This window comes from Stegodyphus dumicola, chromosome 6 (assembly GCF_044657685.1).
Source record: "Stegodyphus dumicola isolate Sdum_Otavi_A_Nest chromosome 6, ASM4465768v1".
NCBI lineage: Eukaryota > Metazoa > Arthropoda > Arachnida > Araneae > Eresidae > Stegodyphus > Stegodyphus dumicola.
The window spans coordinates 147,645,133-147,667,532 of NC_140773.1; the positions used below are offsets into that span (position 1 = coordinate 147,645,133).

Sequence of the window (22,400 nt, forward strand, 5' to 3'; positions counted from 1 at the left end):
TTTCTCTCACAAGTAATTTTTTTTCTTTAACTAATTATTAATGGTGGTTTTGTCTAATTAAACAACTTCTATTAGTCTTTATACCGCGATTTTATTTTTAATGAAATTTAAATATAAAAATATGTTGTAATGCAAAATTTTCATTATGAAGCAATTTTTTGCTTATTTTTTTTTTCCAATTTAATGTACATTTCGTAAATTTTCTTACAATTGGTTTATTAGTTTATTCTGATTAGCATTCTGAAAAGCACTGGAGGGTTATCTGCCGAACGAGAGGGATGCCTTCGTGGAGGACTTCCTAAGCGAAACTTGCTCGTATACGCCTGGAAAATAACGCGCAAAAAGTTTATGAAGCCAGCCCGTTCGCCGAGCCTAGAACCAAACTACCAGCGTACAGTAACTTTACCGCTCACCCGCTGGTGAGTTTTCTTACATTTGACAGGATCAGGTACAGCGTTAAAACATTCAAAGAACAAAATATTTTGGCATCGAATACATTGAATAAATGAGGACTTACCACACTAAAAATGTTTTCTTGGAAACTTCAAGAATAAATTCACCAACATTCATTAAAACTTCTTTATCTTTAAACAGTTTTAGAGGCACGCAGATTTCAACTTATTTCAGAAAGTGAAGCACTCATTTAACAATATGTCAAAGAATGAATTTTTATTGAATATCTAATACGAAAATTTAACGGTTTTCAGCTATAAAAAAATCGCAAATGAATTTTTTGGTTAAAATATCATGGGAAACTAAAAAGTTATTTTCATTTTCCCTTTAAAATATTTTCCTGAATAAATTCCCTTTCAATTAAAATAACAATAAAATAATAATTAGTAGAAATGAAAAATCTAGGCAATTTAAATTCAAGACTATTTGTCTATAACACTACTACACACAATGAAATCTTCCAGGAACCAAGATAACTAGATAACATATTAACTAGAAGATAGACAGCTCCGTCATCTTGTTAATTTGTACGATTTTGTTACGAATTTTGTACATTATTGCATGTTTTGTACAGTGAAATTGTTGTTTTTTGCAGTATTATGTAACATGAAACACTTGAGAAACGATGCTTTTCTGGAAAAATAAGAATACAGGGGCAAGTCTATTTAACACTGAGTAAATAAATGGCTTTTTCGCTAATCTGACTAGATATCGCCAAGATTGCAAGGGTTTTGGCGACTAATTTTTTAATTAATAATTTGGCGAGAAATTGTCAGAAATCCCTAGAGCTGATGATCATTTGGCGATATTTTGGTCCGATCTCTGTATAACTGCAATGGATATTGTAAATGAATAACTGTAATTGATGCTCCGTGCAAGTGTAACCATATTCGGCCGTCACATGCCTTCCAGTAATTTCGAGAAGCAGAAAGTATTGGAAATATCTCGGCGGCCAGGTGAAAACTATATAAGATCGGAGACAGCATCTGCTGTCAGTTGTTAGTTGAGGGTGAGTTCGAAAGTACTGAAATATCTCCTGGTTAGCTTCGCTTTTTAGATGCTGTTTGCATTGCTTTGTGTTTAACAGTTTGAAGTGTAACTACTGATTGTACTGTATGTTACTGTAGAGAGTTGTAAAATTGTAGAAGTATTTTTGTGGGAAGTTCCAGAACTGTGAAGTGTTTCTTTTGGGTAAATTAAATCAAGCTGTCATCAATTCTGTGTGCTTTTAATCTGTTACGAATCTGTACGCAAACAACAATATGCTTCCGTCTGTTTTCAAATGCATATTCCATCTAAAGTCATCCATAATTATGTCGAATTCGGATGAATCTGTAGTATCTTCTTTAATAATGCTAGATATGAATACCTGAAAGACAATCAGGTCAACTCCTTCACTTGCAAAGTCATATAGAAGTCACTATGTGGCTGCTTAGACAAAGGCTAAGTCGTTCATTATTCAAAACCTAAAAAGTTTGGATTGTAACAGCATAGCAAAAAGGTGTGCTTATTATGGATAAATTATATTGCACTATAAGCTTGGAATCACTTGTATTGGATAATGTCAACTATATAACTTACTGCTATATTTTCAACACTCTTACCGACGTGAGACTTTTTATGTGCCAGTTATGCCTGGACTCCGAAACAGTGATATATAGTTAGGGTATCTGAAATGTGCGCCTATCTTTGCGTCTGCATTTGGGCATTTTTGTATATAAATAATAAATGAAAAAAATAGTGTAAAATGAAATAAAGTAAGGCACTGATCGAAATTAAGAAACGAATGCAAAATAATAATTCTTTAAGAGAATTAAGTTCAAAATAAAAATAGGATTTTGATATTTTCATAAAGCTAACATAATAATGGTTCGCAGTTATCAATAATTTTGCCGTGGAACATTGTGAAATAGTACAGTGTTTCTGGATTAACTGGAAGCATAGCCCATCCCCCATATGTAGGAAAAGTCTGATTAACGATGTACATGCTTGTACATGCATATGTGTTTATCCACTATTATATTATAACTTACGTGTTCATATGGTTTTGGGCAAATATATGTAATGCAAATAGAGGAATTTTATTTTTTATTTCACGTATTTTAATTCGATAGAGACTTTAAAGCTTAAAAGTGCAGATATTTTTTATTTCCTTGAAACTAAATACAGCTTATTGCTTTTGCAATAAAATCAATTCAAAAATTTTTTTTTATTTGATTACTTTAAAAGGCTAATATTAATTAAATATTTGCAGCTATGTTATGTAATGTAATAAAAAATATCTTGCTTGGAAAACAAATTGATTATCATGATTTTTCAGAATGATTTTAGTAAGGAATTGCTTCTTAGAATTAAGCAATGACTTATGAAATAAACAAAATACAGTAAGCCTATGTCAATCACATATGGTCATGGGCGCAATACTTAGCCCATAATTTTATGTAGAGTATCACATTTTAGATAACGGCGTAGTTACCAGCAAGGCAAAGCAAAGGGAGCGAAGTAGCATCTTGGGTGCAGGAGAGCTGAAGCTAAAGTGCGCAGTTATCCATTATAGAGGCTCATCAAGAGAAGGTTTTAGTTTAGGTTAGAGAGGTTTCAGTTCTCGAAATTCTGAGTTCAGGTTCCGAATTAGGTATGTCATCAAAGTTACGAAAACCATGCAAGATGGATGATCTAGAAAGGATGCAGTCCAGAAAAGTTATTACGATTTTTAGAACAGAGAGGGGGAAAATAAGAATTATTGCTAATTTAACTAATAATTTTGATTTATATATATATGTAATACTTTGGCAGTCGGGCACATGAGTGACGAAGTTTGGCATCAGAGTGCAGGCGTTGTTTGGCTGAGTGGAATACAGCAGAATGATGACACAGAAGGATTTTGCTTTTGATTGCACATTTTTATTCAATTCAAATGGTTGATAATTTTTCTTTTAGATGAAATTCTCCTAATTACATATCAAATAGTGTTTTAAACTAAATACGATGAAATCTAGGCTTTTGACGTCATAACTATTCTAACAAAGGGAAAAAAGATGAGAAGCGGAGCACAGAATCTTAGCAGCAGAGGGAGATAAGAGTTTCTGGACGCCAAATAGCGCGAATTCTCTATTTATAGAAACGGTTACGTAATAGACTGGAACGTTCTCGAAAGTACTGGTCTAGGGGGAGGATCCTGAAATTGCAGAAAGTTAATTAAAGGTTGCTTGTTCGCATAGAGCAAAGCCATCCTATTTTTTATAATTTACATATATATTGTTACTTTTTTTTTTCCTAACACCAGTTGTTACGTTGTTTCCTTCCTTCACGTCCGTACGGGGTTCGTGTGGATTTGGAGTGAATAACGACGACACTTGGTGAAGTATCGAAACATACTTTATTAGCCAGTATTGTCAGGACAGCTCCAAAATCACGTTTTACAGTTGTAGAAGATCTACTATACACGCGCTGGAACAATCAGCGACAAAGCCTCCACACTGTCAGGCAATAACGGTGGAGATAGCTTTACTGAAAAGCACCAGAGTACAGCTCCCGACTCTGCTCGGTCGTTCTCGGAACTCCACGTACTCTCGAGACTCTCCACGCTACAACTCGCGATGCACTCGACGACACACAGATCACGGCTCCCGACTCTTCGGTTCAGTCGTTCCCGGAGCTCAAAAGTCTCTCTCGACGATGCACTAACCGCGATACACTAAGAGACTCTTCGGTGCACTCGACGACCCACTCGGCACTCGCTGACCGGCTCTCAACTCGATCGACTCCACAGGGATCGACTCCGCAGGGATTGACTCGCTAGACGAGACACCCACTCGATACTAACTCTCTCGCACTTTACGAGGCACTCTCACTCGCCCTCTCGACGAGGCATACACACTCTAACTGACTGCGGACCAGCAGGGTTTATATAGTTTTCGGCTTGTGTTCGAAAACATTCTGGGCTAACCGGTAAGAATTCGTTCCAGAAGGTTCTCCATCCTTCCATGGCATTTGTGGCCAGATATCGCCAAACGGGCGATTTCTCGCCAAATGTGGCAACCTTGCCTTTATGCAATTTTATGGTAACCCTAAAACTGCTTTGCGGGGAAGCCATCTTACCGCGCCTGTACATTTCGCAACACTATATATATATGTTATATACTGTATACATTGTATGTATACATCTTATTGTCATACGTATACTATTGGACATTAGTCTGCAAACGTAAAAATCTATGTAATGCAAATGGAGCAGAATCTGTCCCACCTCTACACTCATGTATATTAAAACTGAATCTATTATTAATTTGTTCCCGTCAGAGTGTTTTTAGCGGCATGGGAGGTGTTGGTATCTCTAGATAGTGAAAGATGCAGCATGCATACCTGCTTATCCCTTATTAGACATTAGATATCCCCTTCTTTCGTCATTTATCTCACACATTCTTCTAAATTACTTTAACAGTTTCCTAACATGCACATTCAGCTGTATTATCTTTTCATGTTATTTAAATAAATAAAGGCGAATTGGTGTTAGAGGTCCGGATGGAAAGCTCCCGCATCTAGGTTAATATACATTTATTATTATTAATCTCAAATTTCCGGCTGGGTACGTAAATATGAGCAGCATCACTGGAAACTGACTTTGATGAACTTCTGTCCATGAACGTCATTAATTTGCTGCACTTTAAGTTTTAAAATTTAAGCCTATAAATATTTTATCTAAAAGTATATTCCAAACATCAATTGGCATTTCTTTGTATTATCTTATTTTTGGTCTTGGTGTTGTTCTTTTTGCAAAATTATTTAAAACTATTATTTGAAATTAACACCACAACAATCTTCAGATAATCGCTGTTTATCAACCGAAGATATATTCCTAAATTTTTGCTGTGCATGTAAGGTATTTTCTGTCTGTTGATCACGTGCCTTCGTGGTGTAATTGGAAGCATTAATTAGGCTAGCAGTTGGGAGGTCCGGAGTTCGAATTCCGGCATGGCACTGCCCACTTTTTATGTTTCCTGCTTCAAAAAGTCGTAATGACTCTACATGCATAATATAATGTTTGACTTGTGGTTCCGAGGTAAGTTGGTTAGAAGGTGACTTAAAGGCTACTTATTTAAATAACTTAAATAAATAGTTAAGATAACGCCTATATATGAAATTACATTCTGCAAATCCTCGCTGAGTTCTTATTGTAACTGGATTTCTTTTGCAGTCTGATAGGAAAATAAACGATGTAATTTAAAGAAAAGTTATTAAACAAAATACATTAAGCATTATTTTTATTATTTAAACGGTCTTTTAAGTTGATTCAATGGATACAACCTGTCCAGATTTAAAAGTTGTTCAGAAAATGTATGGGGAATGCGACTTCTTCTTTGTCGTAAAACAAATATGAAATTTCTTTAAAATAAATCACAGTTTTCGCCTAAGCTTTTATTAAACAGACATTTTTCTACAATAATATATTTCTGTGTTAATTGCCGCTGCCTTCATATTAAGGGCGGAGGAGTGAAAATTGTGGATTTCCCGAGCAATTTATTAGCTATCAGGATTTTTGTTATCTGTAAACAATTCCGCATAAAAATTTAGGCCTTTAAATGTCTCCTGGATATAGTGAAATGCTTACTCCTTTCGATATAGATAAATGGAAAATGGTTGAATGAAGAATTGTATTAATATTCAACATTTATACTCATTCAGTTTTAAATATTTATTTTTCTATATCTGTCAACAGAATCTGCTCCCGACCAATGGATTCATCTCACTAACAGCCAACATATAAGACTGGAAAACAACGGTTCCTTGACTATCCTCAACGTGCAGAATGACGACTCTGGACTTTACCAATGCCAAGTCAGCAACGGTATTGGAGAAGGTCTTAAGAAAACGGTTGCGGTTAGCATCAAAGGTATTTCATTCCAGAGTACTTTTTTTTTTTTTTATTTGGCCTGTAAAACCTCACTGATTTGTCAAAATATTGCAGATATGGCACATATCTGCATCTTAAAGTAGAAATCGTTTGTTATAAAATGAATTGTTTTTTGTTATATAATATAACACTTAAATTCATTTTCTTTTCTTTTTCTGTGTCATCATACGAGGAATATTTGGTTTCATTCCTGAAAGAAAAAAGAATTACTACAGCTGAGTAATGAAGTACATGTCCATCTTACGTCGAGGCTCATCTTTGCTTTTAACCGTGTTATTTATTTTTTTAACTCATTCATCGCTATTTTTTATCGCACTTTGTTGCACTGCGCTGCGAACCGACTAAGAATATGTGTGAAAAATAATTCCAGGGATATCTGCTTTCCTTGCCCTACATGACCTTTGCCATGTGTAAACAGTTTAAACTGGGTCGCAGACGAATATTTTTTTTTCTGAACTTTTTCGTTTAATAATCACTTACACTTTCTTCGCAAGCAAAGTGCTTCCTTTCGCCGTAACTGTAACCTTAATCCGTCAACTACAATACATAATTCGGCTTAGTAATTAAGAGCATATGAGGACGCTCAAGCATTGCTATTATTAGTGAAATAATCAGATTTGTGTGGGTGATATGTAAACTTAAACTCTCTAATTTGAAGATCAAAAAATAGATAACTAAACATAATACATTAGTGCGGCTTCCTTTAAATGACTTATTCATTTTCACCAGATCTTAAAATAAACCAATTCAGTGCTGTCATTTTTATTTTATTTCATTGCTGTGTTAATTTACTAATCGCATCCCAATTTGATAATAGTTACGCTGCTTGGCATTATATTAATTTCTCGCCAGTTTATTTTTAGGCAATTGTCTATTAAAATTAGATTTAGAATAATTTAAATATAATTATTTCAGTATAATTACCTATTATTTTAAATATTAATTTGTTAATAATTGATTGTTAGCCAATTAATACTATTGAAATCTGTGAGCGTCTGTCTGTTTGTTTGCGAAGCCGTTTTAACTATTCTTAACTTCGTACTACTTTAATCAGCCTAGATATTAATCAAAAACTCTGAAAACGTTAATTTTTGCACCCTGCAAGTGAACTTGTTTCGCTAATTTCATTGTTGTTCGGCGTGCTGCGTCGAAGCGCGTACGAGGTGGAATTTTAAAATTACTACCCGTCTTTTCTAAACAGAGGTAGAATAAAATTTTTTACGGAATAGAACTTCTAAATTTTGCTTTGGTTGCAGCCACTCTAGTTAATATTATTAAAATCTGTGCGCATGCGTCTGTTTGTTTGTTTGTAACATCATATCCGGCGGGGAGTTGAGTTCCGAGTGAAGTACCCATCGTACGGTAAAGCCGAAATATTCATTAAAAACTCCTAAAACGCTAATTTTCGCAGTCTAGAAACTTCATTGCTGTTCGCTGAACTTCATTGCTGTTCGGCGTGCTGCTTACGAAGCGGAATTTTAAAATTGCCATCCGTCTTTTCTAAACATAGGTACGTAAAATTTCTTTTGGAGTAGAACTTATAAATTTTTCTTTAGCGCAGTCTTTGGCCGCAGCCCGCTCATCTGGCAGGCTTGCCCTCTAGTTGATTATTAAAATTAGAATAATATTAATATAATTGTTTTAGTATACTTACTTATTATTTAAATATTAATTTGTTGCGAGTTGGTTATTACGCAATTGCCTATTAAAACTAGATTTAGAATAATTTTAACATAATTGTTAATTTTTATATAATTATTTCAGTATAATTATCTATTATCTTAAATATTGAAATATTTTGAATGATACATTTAACTAATTTAAGCTATCGCAAATGTGGAAATTATGTAATATATAGCATGATAGAAGTCTTTCATTCTAATACTACATACTCTTTTCTTTACGAAATTCTAATTTTCTTATAAACTCCAATCTTTAAAAACGTAAACTGGATGTTAACGAACTAGTGATTATATAAATTTTATGGTATTTCTGAAAGCAGAAGTTTATGATTTAATTTTACAAACTATTTTTGCTATCTGTAAGAGTTTGCAAAATCAAGAATTAGCTGTTATATATATATGTTGATAATATTATTAAAAAGAATTTACATTATTTTTAAAACAGTATAGTTGCTTTATAAGAAATGCACTGTTATCGTTTCAATACATATTATCGTTATCTTTGAAATCATACGTACTTTAACATAGTATTATACATAGTATGATCATTGCGAAACGGCAGTAACTGTTCATATTAGCAATTTTCCAGGTTGCGTAAAAGATCGGAGTGCATGCCGATTTTTTATATAATAACGTTAGGTTATCTAATGTAACATGACTCAAAAAATGGCAATGATGGCTTTAGGTGTTTTCGAAACAGAAAAGGAGTAACTTGCGTTTTTATGTTGCGAATATTTAATGAATGAGATCTTAAACTTCTTCGTGGTATATAATTTTACTAAATAATGGTAGGCGCTAGCATTATACAGTTCTCGGAAAATACAATTAAATAACTTCAAAGCAATAAATTCCTTAGTAACTAACATTAGAATTCAGTTTATTTTAAAAACAAATTATTAGAACATTTGCAAAACTGCCGAAATCGAAAAATCAGCATTTCGTCTATTAAAACGCTTTCTTTCTTGTGCTATCATTCTCTAATTAGCATAAAACATAGCTGCAATCTTAATAAGAATTAAATAACATGCCGAATATTTAATTAGAATTCTTAGCTTATTATAAGCAGTCTTGAACTTTTATTCAAATTATAATTTGTAAACTAGTTTCAAAATAAATAAAATAAAATATTCACTTTTAAAATTAATTTTCAAATCATAATTAATGTTCATTACCTTTCTATAATGGAACTGAGCATTGATCTTGTATGGATGTTTTTGTTTTCGTCTTTAACAATTTTATGAATAAATATTATACTGATTTGCTGTTCACTAACTCTTACACGGTAAGCGGAAAATATGCTGAAACATACTATATAAATACGGCTGCTAATTACTGAATATTTACTTTAAAATTACCTAAACCTCAAATATAGGACATATTTGCCAAAATAAGACGTTATTCATGCTCACATTCATAATACTTATATTATTTACTCTTCATCTTCCACAACCCATGACTACAAGAAATTTCATTCATGTAACCGCTCGAGAGACATCTAACGGGGAATTTTTCTCCTTAAAGGGAATTTCGGGGGAAAATATTCTCTGAAAAAATCTCAAGAAAATATTATATTGACAAATTCTACTAGAACACCGCGTTTAGTTTAAAATTACCTAGTTGTATTGTATAAAATGGAAATAAAATATGTACATTTGTTATTATTTAATACAGGAATTCCGTGAATCATTGTTTAAATGTATTAAATTTAAGAATTTAGCAAAAAGTTTCATTTAAGCTTTCATTCAGCATTTTAAGTACGTATATATAACAAATGTTCTTTCTGTTTATTATTCCTTTTTTTATTTTCCGTTTAAAGTTTTTATATGCTTATCTTACAATTTTTTGCATTTTTTCACCTACGCTTTAATTGATCTTTCATTACGCTTTCATCTTATGCTTAATTATTTCAAATTACGCTGTAACTCACTGTACGCTTTATTTAATTCATATTACACTTTATTTCGCATTACGCTTCAACTTATCTTTCAAATTATAAGTGCATTGCTTATCATTGCAACGAATTAAGTGTTTCAAGAAAAGTGCATATGATTCTTAGCAGTTTTTTATCTTTTTAGTGTTTTATAGTCTTTGCTTTTTTCATGTACTTGGAATAAATTATGAATTAGTTAAATAAACCTATGTAACAATAAAATTCTTCTTAATAATTTATATAAATATCATTATTACTTGTTATTCATAATGTTTAGGTAGTGCATCTGATTGCTAATTTCTATATATATATTAGGATAATTATGAAAGATGTTTCTTTATATGTATTATACCCTTTTTATATGTATTTCATTTATGGAATAATAATTACCGTACATAATGCATATATTTTTAGCAATAATAACAGATTTCTTTTATTGCCATTGGATGTGATATCAACCAGACTTATCTGTTTATTCACTGGTATTACATCAGTGTTATCTGTGTTTATTATTTAGTATAAAATGCAATTTTATATAAGTAAGTATATACCTTATATTTGTTCGTCTGTGTGTATCAAAATAAACTAACATTACGAGGCATTAAGTGCATATTTGATTTTAAGATTACCTCATTGTAAAATTATTTTCAAAAGTAGATTTATATAGAATTAAAATCTTTACATTAACACTATTCGTATCACATCTGATTTCGTGTCACATATATGTTATTACAGTTACAAATGATAAAGTAATTTACCTCATGCCTTCCCAAAATTCATTGCATGACTTATGCTAAATAGAAAATATATTCTGGCATCAATTATTTTCCCGAAAGAAAAAAACTATATTTCCGAGCTTTAATTGTCACAGACCAATTTCTTACACTGCCCTATTGCAAGTGGGAAAAATTATGCTTCAAAACTAGATTCGCGCGCTCTGCCGGTAAGGGAAATTCTCGACCCGCTGTAGGGATTTTCAGAACCCGGGTTTCAACGTACTGCTTTCTTACAAATTTCGGCAATCGTCATGTAGAGTTCGGCCATGAAAGTTCAGCTCCTCCCTGTAATCAGTGTATCACACAGTAACAGTTGGAATTTTACGTAATTCGTTCATATTCATCTTTTATCTTTATTTAGTTAACGCCATGAGGGGAAAATTCACCCGCAGTGCCGGGAAAAATATGCGGCTTTTATGATGATAATTTCACGGATATGCCTTGAATGCTTGGATTTTGGAAGTTGAGTATTTTTAAGTGTTTTTTGTCTGTCATACCTTTTGTTTGTGTGGTGATGTGTTCATATACATAGTTGCTACTACAACTGGATTTCTATCCGGCAACATTGTATCATGTTGCTCGTCCCAATCGTCTGCTTTCTGTGGAGTACAGTGACGAAGAATGGAATCGCTGCAGCTGAAGGTAAGCATCATCATATTTCTACCATTTTACTTTGTGTGTTGAATACATGATTTTAATTTTTAACAGCTATTATCCTTCATATTAGATTAAATTGTTTTATTAATGTGTTGTTCTTAAAAATGTTAATAAATTTCACTCAGTTAAGGTTCTTATTATTTGAAAGCCGGTTCACACATACGGAAATTAGGTAGTAAATTAGTACTTTCTATGATAAATTAATAGGTATTTTGAAGAAAATTTCTGCAGCATACGGAGGAAAGCATTTCATATATTTTAGGAGTGATTTTGCCGCAGATTTTTGTGAATGAATGTTTTCCTGAAATACGTTCAACAGTATAGAAATCGTGTAATTCACAGGTAAAATAGTATTGCATTGTGAAAGATCACTTTTTAAAAAATTTCCTAAATTATAAATAATATTTTTATATCTGCTGTATAATGCTTCTTGCAATATAAATAGGCATTTTTTAGTAACTAATTTTTAGTAACTAACACTAATAACCAATCGAAAGAAAAAAATTTCATGGAAAATATTTTACTTTATAATTCTACTGTTCACAGGTTAAACTGTCATTTTAAAGAGCGTTATTAATAACTACTCTTAAATAATTTATTTAAATTGTAGCATGCTTTTGAGCCTTTATAAGTGAAGAATTTTAATCTTATTTCTTAAAATTTCTCCTACATTTTCTTTTTTCTAAAAACTTGCATTACGAATACAAAATATTGAAAGTGTCTCTGCAGTTCATTGTCTTACTTACAAGATTATTTATGTTAGCATATTATTTAGCATGTAATAGTTACATCCTAAAATTTTAATGTAATTTTTTTTAATAAACGAATATAATTACAATTGTGGCATAATTTTGCTTCATTATGCTCCTTAAAATTGTCACAATACGTACTGTATTACTTTATAATGCGTTTATGAAAAAGTAATTTTTATGCGCTATTAAAAATACCAAATTTTAGACAAGGAAAACCAATTTGTTTATTTCCTTTCTTTGGATTTGTTGTTTTTATAATGTCTTTATATCCGTGTGTGCGTGTGTAGATATTTTCCTGATTATACATTCCTTAAATCGACGGATGCTTGAAAATAATGATATGGTTTTAAATATGAACTTCTTTTATTGGAAGCGCGGCCTTATACCTTATATTTAATCTGTATTTGATAAATTTAAATACGGAACCACAAGTAATTTGAAACAAAAACCATCTTATGCAGATACATTTAGAATTTGATATAAAAAATTAAAATTTTGCATTCCTTAATACTGATCGATGGAGCAATATTTAAACATTTTTATATTATTATAATTTTATTTACGTTAAAATAATGTTACTCCATATGTTTAATTATTCAAAGTGAATAATAAAAAGAATACTTTCTTAGATATTTTATATATTTCGTACCATACGTGTACTTAAATAAAATGAAATCATTTATTATCCGAGTTTTGGTTTAATTTAATTGCCAATAGTTATTTTGCAATGGTTTCTTTTTATTATTCTTATCATAGAAGCAAAGAAATATTTTTGAAACTTATTGTAATGTAAAGGTTTCGTATATATGCTAAATGCAACTATTAACAAAGCCACTTTTAAAAGTAAAATTTCACGTTTGTAAATCAATGGCATCTGCATTTTTTTGGATCCATACAAATTCTCCAGCCTTATTCTTGCAAACAGGTATTCTTTCAATCAGCTTTTGGTTTTAGGCTGTTTCAGGCTGCCAAAGTTGTTCGTTGCATGCACCTGCTTTTGAAGTTCCAGGATCGCTCGTTTTTTGTTGATTAACATAAGCGCTCTTCTAAATATTTCTTTCCTAACATTCGTTTTTCCTATAATGAGTAATATAATTTTAAAAAGCTGGTTCAAAACTAGTGCGATGAGAATTATGATGAGTTGAATTCCAGACATCTGTTGCAATGGTATCTTATGCTGTTACAGAAACTCTTTATATATTCGTTGTGGAATTTGCAGGATTTGAAGAATTGAAAATGGATGGAATTCACAAGCGCATGCTATACTATATTTCTTACAGATTACCAGATAGAAGCAAATCTATTACATACGAAGCAGTAAACAGTATTAAATGGACGGAGGTGGAAATCCCCGCAGCATCTGTTCTCATATTTATTTTCATCCAAGAATAATATGTTAGAAATTATAATTAAATAATAATTCTCAAAAATCAGTTTTAATAGTTTTCTTTGCAATTTGTAGCAAGGAATATTAAGATAAGTTATTAAGCCAAGGTCATTACAGACTGAGTGCGGTGTGCTTCATTCCCGGCATCTGAACAGACTTTCTGCAGAGGGATTATATGTTTTTTTTTTCATTTGTTACGTGAACATGAACCGTTTTTTCTTAATTCTTCTAAAAAGGTAAAAAAACTTGCAAGTTAAATAATGTCAGTTAGCTGTAGCATTTTTATCTGGTTCCCTACCCTTAAATTAATTATAAATTACACCATCGTTCGCGAAGACATGTTTTAAATACAGTTTAACTTGGATTAATCAAACTGTATATTACTCCGAATGAAATATATCATAACTTAATACTGATTTTTTGAAAAATCAAACATTCTCAAAGGACACCAAAATTATTATTTGTACATTTCATTTTCGGTAAACCTAAAACCATGCCGCTCCTTTTCAAAATCTCCTTTGCGCAAAATTTTAACGGAGAGATATTTGGATAATTCTGGTTCCATGTATTCACTCCCACGGCGCCGAATATAGCCTTATTTTTGCCTGTTCCTAAAAATACATTTTGTAAGAAATCGTAACATAATTTTATAAATACCATCGGTATTAGTTATCCAGAATTAAGCAAAATTTCATGTCTCTGAATTTTTACGCTTTTAGTTCACTTTTTGAAATATTAAATATAGTTTTAAAAAATTTAAAAGATTATCTTTTCTAATACTGTGTTTGGTATAATTATATTTTATTAACTCCCATTAGCATTTCCAAGTTCGTATATGCCACTTAATTCTCCATCAAATCATATGATTCCAGGCTGCTACAAGCGGCATTTTTTAATGAAAATATAGGCTCAAAAATTGCGTTTCTTGATTTTAATTATTTTGTAGCATCTCTTGTGTATAAAAATTATTTTTACCATTAATACATGCAGAATTTTTTATTTTCATTTTTTAAATATATTTGTACACCCTATCTACAACTTAAAATCGGATGCAGTTTTTGAGCTAAAAGCAGCATTAATTCGAATTTCTGAATTATTCGAAATTTTTTTACTGCTTCTTTTGGTCTCAGCTTGTCGGAGTTCGGTTTTATACTGATTACGTCACTTTTTAAGTCGATTTATAAGAAATAACTTATCATTGTGGATATCTCAAGGCTACTTCAAAAGTAATTTTCAATAGTTTTAAATCTAGCGTATTGAGTTTGTCATTTTTCTTCCCTATTAACTAATGGATCAGTTAATTAAAATAGCCTCTAATAAATTAATGAAATATTGTAAAATAAAGAATTCCTTTTTGTTTCATTCCTTAGAATTCCTTACAGGATTTCCCCGTAAGCGCTTGTAGAGACAGTAGGCTATTTCGAAGCGGGAGACATGAAAACTGAGCAATGCCCTCGCCGGAAATCGAACCACAGGTCTCTCGAATACGCGCCGAGCGTGCTCATTACACCACGAAGGCATGCTAAGGAGGCGGGAGAAATACCTTATAAGCTTATTACTGTTCTTTGTAGAAAGTACATATACGAAAAATAAAAACAAACAAAAATATATATATATATATATATATATATATTCCAAGTCCTCCTTTTAGCGGAATTTTGACATTTTTTAATCTTTCGAATTAAATGCTCGGGAAACCAATGTGACTGCATATTACTATAGGTAAAAGATAGGAAAACAATCAACAGATAGTCAGGTTTTTGACATCAACAGATTTCGAAAGAAAATTCCGTTAAGAAACAAGTCCATTCTGGGTCAGATTTATTTTTCTTGTTCAAGGATTTCGACAAAACGATTTTATCGATATACTTTATTTGGATAAGATAAAAATAAGATCGATTGTTCTCTAGACTTAGTTTAAAGGTCAAGACTGATGGGAGAAAATATTGATGGATCAGGAAGTACATATCTCGGAGAAATGTGTTTACAGTCTATTTTCTAATCGTAATCGATTAAAAATAGCTAATTCGCAATTTAAATTAGCTTATATTCAAAACACCGAACAAATTTGTTTTAACTTAAAAAAAAAATGACTTTTAAATAATTCATCGTCCATATTTTACGATTTTTGCGAAATGAAAAGCACTAAAAATAATTTAGGATTTACTGAAGAATTAATTGAAAATTTTGAATTTCTTCAAAATTCTGTTCTCATCAGAAGAGTTTAATTTATCTATCTATATATATAAAGAAAAAATTCTGTGTGTTTGTTTGTTCGCTAATAAACTCAGTCACTACTATAGCTATCGTCACCAAACTTTCTACAATTCTTTTCTGGGTCCCGGAAAAGGTCGACACCCACTTCCCCCCCCAAAAAAAAGCTAAAATTAGAGATATTAATTAAAAACGCTTAAAATGCTAAATTTCGCCCTCACTTTTCTGAGTGGAAACAGTCTTGCACGCTGGAGATAGAAATCTGCTTTATTTTGAGAAGTGCTCGCTTTCAAATCGTAGAGTTTGTTAATAAAAATTTCTAAGTTTTCACAATGAAACAAAAATAGCATTGCCAAACATTAAATACATTATTCCCGATTCCAAAAATTCGTGGGAAGCCATTTCGACTATTTCCATTTTTGTATGACTTTAATCAGCCGAGATATTAATTAAAAACACTAATTTTCGCACTCATTTTTCCGAGTGGCAATCTCGCGCGTTGGAGATAATAATGCTTTATTTCGAAAAGTGCTGCTACTGCTTGCTTTCAAATAGTAGAGTATGTTAATCGAAAATTTGTAAGTTTTACAAAATATATATATATATAAAGAGGAATGCCTGTTTGTGTGTTTGTTGGCGTTAATAATTTCTAATCAATTACGATCAGTTTTTTGCCACATTTAATCGACTGAAATTCAATATAGATGAAATATTGGATGGAACTTGAGCTTTTACGACCATTTGATTAGCCGAAAATCATTAAAAACTGCGTGTTATTGTTGCTGATATAATGAGAGAGAATTAGTTTATTTTTCTATCGAAATTGCTTATGTGCGTTCCATATTGCATCAGACTGAAAAATGTATGACTAGGATTCGTATTTTTTTCATCGTTATTAGAGAAAGATTACAGCGGTATCTTTCTCTCTGTTGTTAGATACATTACTCTCAATCTAACTTCTCAATCTAACCGATATTATTAAAATAAATACTAAAAAATAGTAATGTAGAGCACCTAAACCTCATATAAATTTACAAATAGTAATGTAGAGCATATAAACCTCATATAAATTTACAAATAACTAAAGGTGTGATAAGAAATAAAACCGAATCGAAAAAATTTCATCGACCCCGTAAAAGAAAAATTCCGTAAAGCAAAACATTCTGGACAAGTCGTGACTTGAATTTTATCTCTGAACTTGTTTAAGTTTGCAGGAAACTACACAATTCACCAAGGAGCTGAAAATACCTGTTTCAAACACTACACAGCTGTTCGAAGCACGTGGTAGTTGCCTCAGGGTGCAGGAGGGTAGCAGTTGTCACGCTTGCAACATAATAAAGCACTTCCACTACGATTGTATAGGTCTTCTAAGTTGAACAGCTGATCAATGAAAGGTCTTTGAAAAGTACTGTACAGCTGCAATTGTGCCGTAAGATTTTTAATATCACGAGGATTTAAGATCGTGAGAATTTCCGGATTTTGCAGGTTAACTCAGTATTGAATGAGCTTTTTTTTTTTTTTTTTTTCTTTTTTTTATTTCTTTCATTCAGGAAAAGAAATAGGTATGGATATAAAATTAAAATTTTAAATTTCCCCTTTTGATAGCAAACCTTATGTTAAAAAACGTTTCGAACAAACATTTTATACACTCGATTCAATAAACTTTTTCACATGAATGGGTAAAATGTATGGTTAACAAAACATCCCAATCGAAAAATCATATAACATAACTATGCCAGATTTTTTACCTTATTTTTTTTATTCAATAATGAGCACGATGTATTAGACACTAATCAATTTTCTTTTATCATATATTTTAATTGAATGTTTAATATAACATTTAAACTGAAGTAGCTGTGCTAAGAATATTCGTTTCTCGGGCGGTATGCGATAATATTGAATAAGTAGTTTTGTTTCCTGAATTTTATGAGCATTTGGCAACACGTAGAATCTTCCAGCCTCTCTTTTCCCTTCTCTCTCTCTCTTTTTTTTTTTTTTTCGGGGGGGGGGTAAATTGGTAATACGAATTACATCATGGTAAATAAGTAATACAAATACAAAAGCCAATCAGTTAAAAACATGAATTGATTACAAATATGTTGTATTTATTGTTATGTTGATATATTCGCATGAAGTAATTTACTATCGTCTGAAATTTAAGCAATGCTGAAACAAATTTGATTCGATGAAAGTTGACAGAAAAAGGTACATGAAAAGGAAAAAGGCTTCTTGGACTTTATCTTGCTCCAAAGATGAGGAAAGACAAATATATTTCAGACCAATATAAAAATTTTAAATGGCCATGAAATTTTAATGGCCATGAATTAATGAGTTTAATGTGTCGGGGAAGAATATTTTCTAGTTTCTTCAAAATAAATAAATAAATAAAAGTCACTATAGTGCTGCCTTCCAGAATTTTATGTTACAACAATAATTTTACTTAACTAAAAACTGAAATAGCTATTATGGTTTTATGGAAGTAAATAAAATAATTTAGGGTGAATATTTGTTATGGAAAGAAAATTAGATTCGCGAAAAGAAATATCTGAAAGAAACTTCTATTGATGCTATTCTAGCATTTAATATGTTTTGGCTTCTAAAGTCGTATTCAAGAAATATAACCTCGATAAATAAATTTCACTTATCTGTCTCTCGAAATGTGCAATGAATTAATTCTTCATAAAAACGGAAAAAATAAATTTCTTCACAATTTCACAGCAACTAATATAATAAAATCTAAGTCAAAAAATAACACTTAAGTACTACGCAAATTTCTTATAAGCATTTTATGATAAAAAGATATGTACATAATTTTATTGGGAATTAGCTATCGTCGTGTATAAGACTTTCGCCACTATATAACGGAACGAAATCCACGTCCTACTTTCGTGACGTACAACTCTTTTTCTCACCTCTCCTGTACAATTATAAGAGAATCGGTTACGATGATTTAAAAGACAACCTTTTAAGAAAAGTGAACAGTAGATTATTTAATACGTTCTTTTTGCTAAATAAATTTAAATAAAGTGCTGAAAAATTAAACTTGACTTTGAAATGGGATTCGAATAAATGATTAAACGTTTGAATTTTAAATATAGTTTCTTTTCCCATAAATACAAGCTTATATTGCATAATAATGAATTCCCAGTTTTTAAAACATTACATAAGTATCTGTTTTTTAGCATATTTTTAATAAATTGTTCTTTAGTGTAACATCTGTTATAATAATAAATAATCATTTGTGGGTAAGGATTAATATACTCGGTCTGTCATTTATCAAGTGATAGTTAGTTGCATATGCTGCGGAATGCGTTATGCATAACGCCTATGGTAGAAAAATTAATTAATTCCTATAAAGTTTTTCTGGGGGCTGGCAGTTGCTAGTTCAAGCATTCGCAAGAAATGGCCGACTCATCGGTGTGAAGTGTTAAAATCGTAATCTTAGTTGCAATTCAGCTTGCTTCCTAAAACCCAATTAGTAGAACTTGGACCGGTTGACTATAGCCAAGCACTTTGTGAGGATTTATTTATTTTTACTAACATTACATAAGTATGATGTTTAGTTAAGCAGCTTTCCTTTCATTCTCGTTTTCACCCACGCTTTCCTGCCAGAATGTTATTCAGATAGCGCGCCTGTATTCAAATTAAGAGAGAAAGAAGTGCTATTAAAGCGAAGCTTTTGGAAGGTGATTTTAGAGCGTGTTATGCTTGATTGAAAGCCACATTGTTACTTTGACTTGCTAGGGATTTCATTCTGTGGCTTTGAGTGCTTCTAGCCATTAAGCTTGTTTTCGCCGGTTTCTAAGTGTCAGAGAGTTCCGGCGCGTTAATTTAGGCCGTTAGCTGTTAGGCTAGTTAAATTATATTTTATTTTAATTTCAACACTACCTGCTTGAGTTAAGCCGGAAGTGTTGGCTTTATATAAGCCCAAGTGGGGCCGTCTGTTTAGCTAAATGTGACTGAATAAAGGGTGCTTCACACCCTTCTTCTGACTTTGTCTTTTGTTGTCAAAACCTGCGGATAATTGATCACGTTTGTCTACGCTACCAAAAAGAACGAGACTGTATAACCTGAAGGTTACCTGCCTTAAGGAAGGCATGCATTAGGAATGCTTTTTTAAGGGAAATTGACTTTAATCATGTTATCACTGAAATTTCGGAAATTCGGGTTCTTCACTACCATATCCAGGGCAAACTACCAATATTCAACTGTGTTATCCTTTCAGTTACAGGTGTGCCCATAGGCCTTGACGTAATACCTAGTAAAAAATTAAATCTTAGTTATTGATTTTTACTTTGGTAAGAGTAACGTGTAGATAAAACAAAAAGTTTAAAAAGAATTTTAAAAAGCTCTCTTTTAATTAAGGATATACTATGAGATTGAATTACATGAAATTATTTCTTTCCATTGCTATAATCATTATAAGTCTTTTCGCCATAGTATGGTAGTACTGTAATGTGTAGTATGGTAGCATGAATAAATATCTTTATTTAATTTTATTATATGTTCTTGTTGATAAGAACATGAGTATATCTAAAAATTATTATGTTAATTGACAGTTGATTGGGTTACTCTGATGCCGTAACTAATAACAGAATATTAACGCGTAAAGATTCAGTTAAAGCTCCGCAGTGGCTCTCGACGGATAAATCTTTTTATACTTTACACACCAGAGGCCGAGTACTTAAGATAGCTTAATACTGTTAGTTTCGGCCTAGGTTACAAACCAGAAGAACGAGCTGCTTTCGTGTTTTCCTTCATATGTAACGAGAATAGGAGCCAATTTTTTTAATCTTTAAATACGAAAATTTTCACGTTTTCTTTGCTACAAACATTAGCATAATACACTGAAGTGACAAAAGTCATGGGATACCTCCTAATATTTTGTCGGTCCTCCTTTTGCCCGGCGAAGTGAAGCAACTCGACGTGACATGGACTCAACAAGTCGTTGGAAGTCCCCTGCAGGAATATTGAGCCATGCTGCCTCTATAGGCGTCCATAATTGTGAAAGTGTTGACGGTGCAGGGTTTTGGGCACGAACTGACCTCTCGATGATGTCCCATAAAGGTTCGATGGGATTCATGTCGGGCGATCTAGGTGGCCAGATCATTTGCTGGAATTGTCCAGAATGTTCTTCTAACCAATCGCAAACAATTGTGGCCCGGTGACATGGCGCATTGTCATCCATAAAAATCCCATCGTTGTTTGAGTACGTGAAGTCCATTAATGGCTGTAAGTGATCTCCAAGTAGCTGAAGGTATCCATTTCCAGTCAATGATCGGTTCAGTTGCACCAGAGGACCGAGTCCATGCCATGTAAAAACAGCCCAGACCATTATGGAACCACCACCAGCTTGAACAGTGCCTTGTTGACAACTTGGGTCCATGGCTTCTTGGGGTCTGCGCCACACTCGAACCCTACCATCAGCTCTTACCAACTGAAATCGTGACTCATCTGACCAAGCCACGGTTTTTCATTCGTTTAGGGACCAACCGATATGCTCACGAGCCCACGAGAGTCGCTGCAGGCGATGTCGTGCTGTCAGTAAAGGCACTCGGGTCAGTCTTCTGCTGGCATAGCCCAAGGAAGACAAATTTCGCCGCACTGTCCTATCGGACACGTCCCTCGTACGTCCCACATTGATATCTGCGGTTATTTGACGCAGTGTTGCTAGTCTGTGAACATTGAAAACTCTACGCAGACGTCGCTGGTCTCGGTCGTTAAGTGCAGGTGGTCGGCCACTGCGCTGTCCATGGTGGGATGTTATGCCTGAAATTAGATTGACACTCTTGACACTGTGGATCTCGGAATGTTGAATTCCCTAACGCTATCCGAAATGGAATGACCCATGCGTCTAGCTCCAACTACCATTCTGCGTTCAAAGTCTTTTAATTCTCGTCGTGCGGCCATAATCACGTAATAATAAGCCTCTTCACATGAATAACTTGAACACAAATGAAAGCTTGCCAAAGCACTTCGCATTTATACATTTTCTACGCGATACTACTGCCATCTGTATATTTGCATATTGCTATCCCATGACTTTTGTCACTTCAGTGTATTTCGCTTGTTAATATTAAAAAAGAACATAATCTCCTGTAATTCTTTACTGCACTCAGTTTAACGTCGGTTAAAGTACAATGAGTGTTATTTCTCAGAAAATATTATACACTGTTGTATTTATATCTATCTAAAATTATTTAAGACTGTGTATGATTCTGTAAGCTGAAAGGTATCGATGTTAATTATGACTCGGCAACTCAATATCTTCATACATGTCAATATCTTCATACACTGTCTACCAAAAAATTAACACGTGGCAATAAATTCGGTATTCACTAAACGTTGAGCTTTGATCGACTCCAGATACGAGAGGAGTGTGGTCAATTCAAGAATATAATAAGATTAAAGACACCATGCTTCGGAAAAAATAACTTGTGCAGTTTTACTAATAAACAAATAAAGAGTTGCAACTTTTTTTTAAATTAGCTCAAATAATCAAAATAAGAAAATAAATTAAGAAAAGAGTTGATTGCAATTTCATTGAAGCTTAGTCTTCTTTACCAAACCATTGTCCTTTTAGTGAATGCAGTAGAAGCTTATTTCTACATTTGTTTACGAATAATGGTAACATG

General features: G+C 32.5%; 1 protein-coding gene across 4 annotated transcripts in view; it reads left to right on the top strand.

Moving 5' to 3' along the window:
* Positions 1-22,400, top strand: part of LOC118198860 (cell adhesion molecule Dscam1-like) — a 199,755-nt gene that overhangs the window by 14,981 nt on the left and 162,374 nt on the right. For 2 of the 4 annotated variants that reach the window (XM_085818988.1, XM_085818989.1), the window contains exon 4: positions 6,173-6,346. In XM_085818988.1, coding sequence (XP_085675114.1) covers positions 6,173-6,346 — 174 coding nt within the window. Of the gene's footprint in view, positions 1-6,172; positions 6,347-10,997; positions 11,398-22,400 lie in introns of those variants that run through there. The other 2 variants (XM_085818990.1, XM_085818991.1) reach the window with 1 other exon arrangement.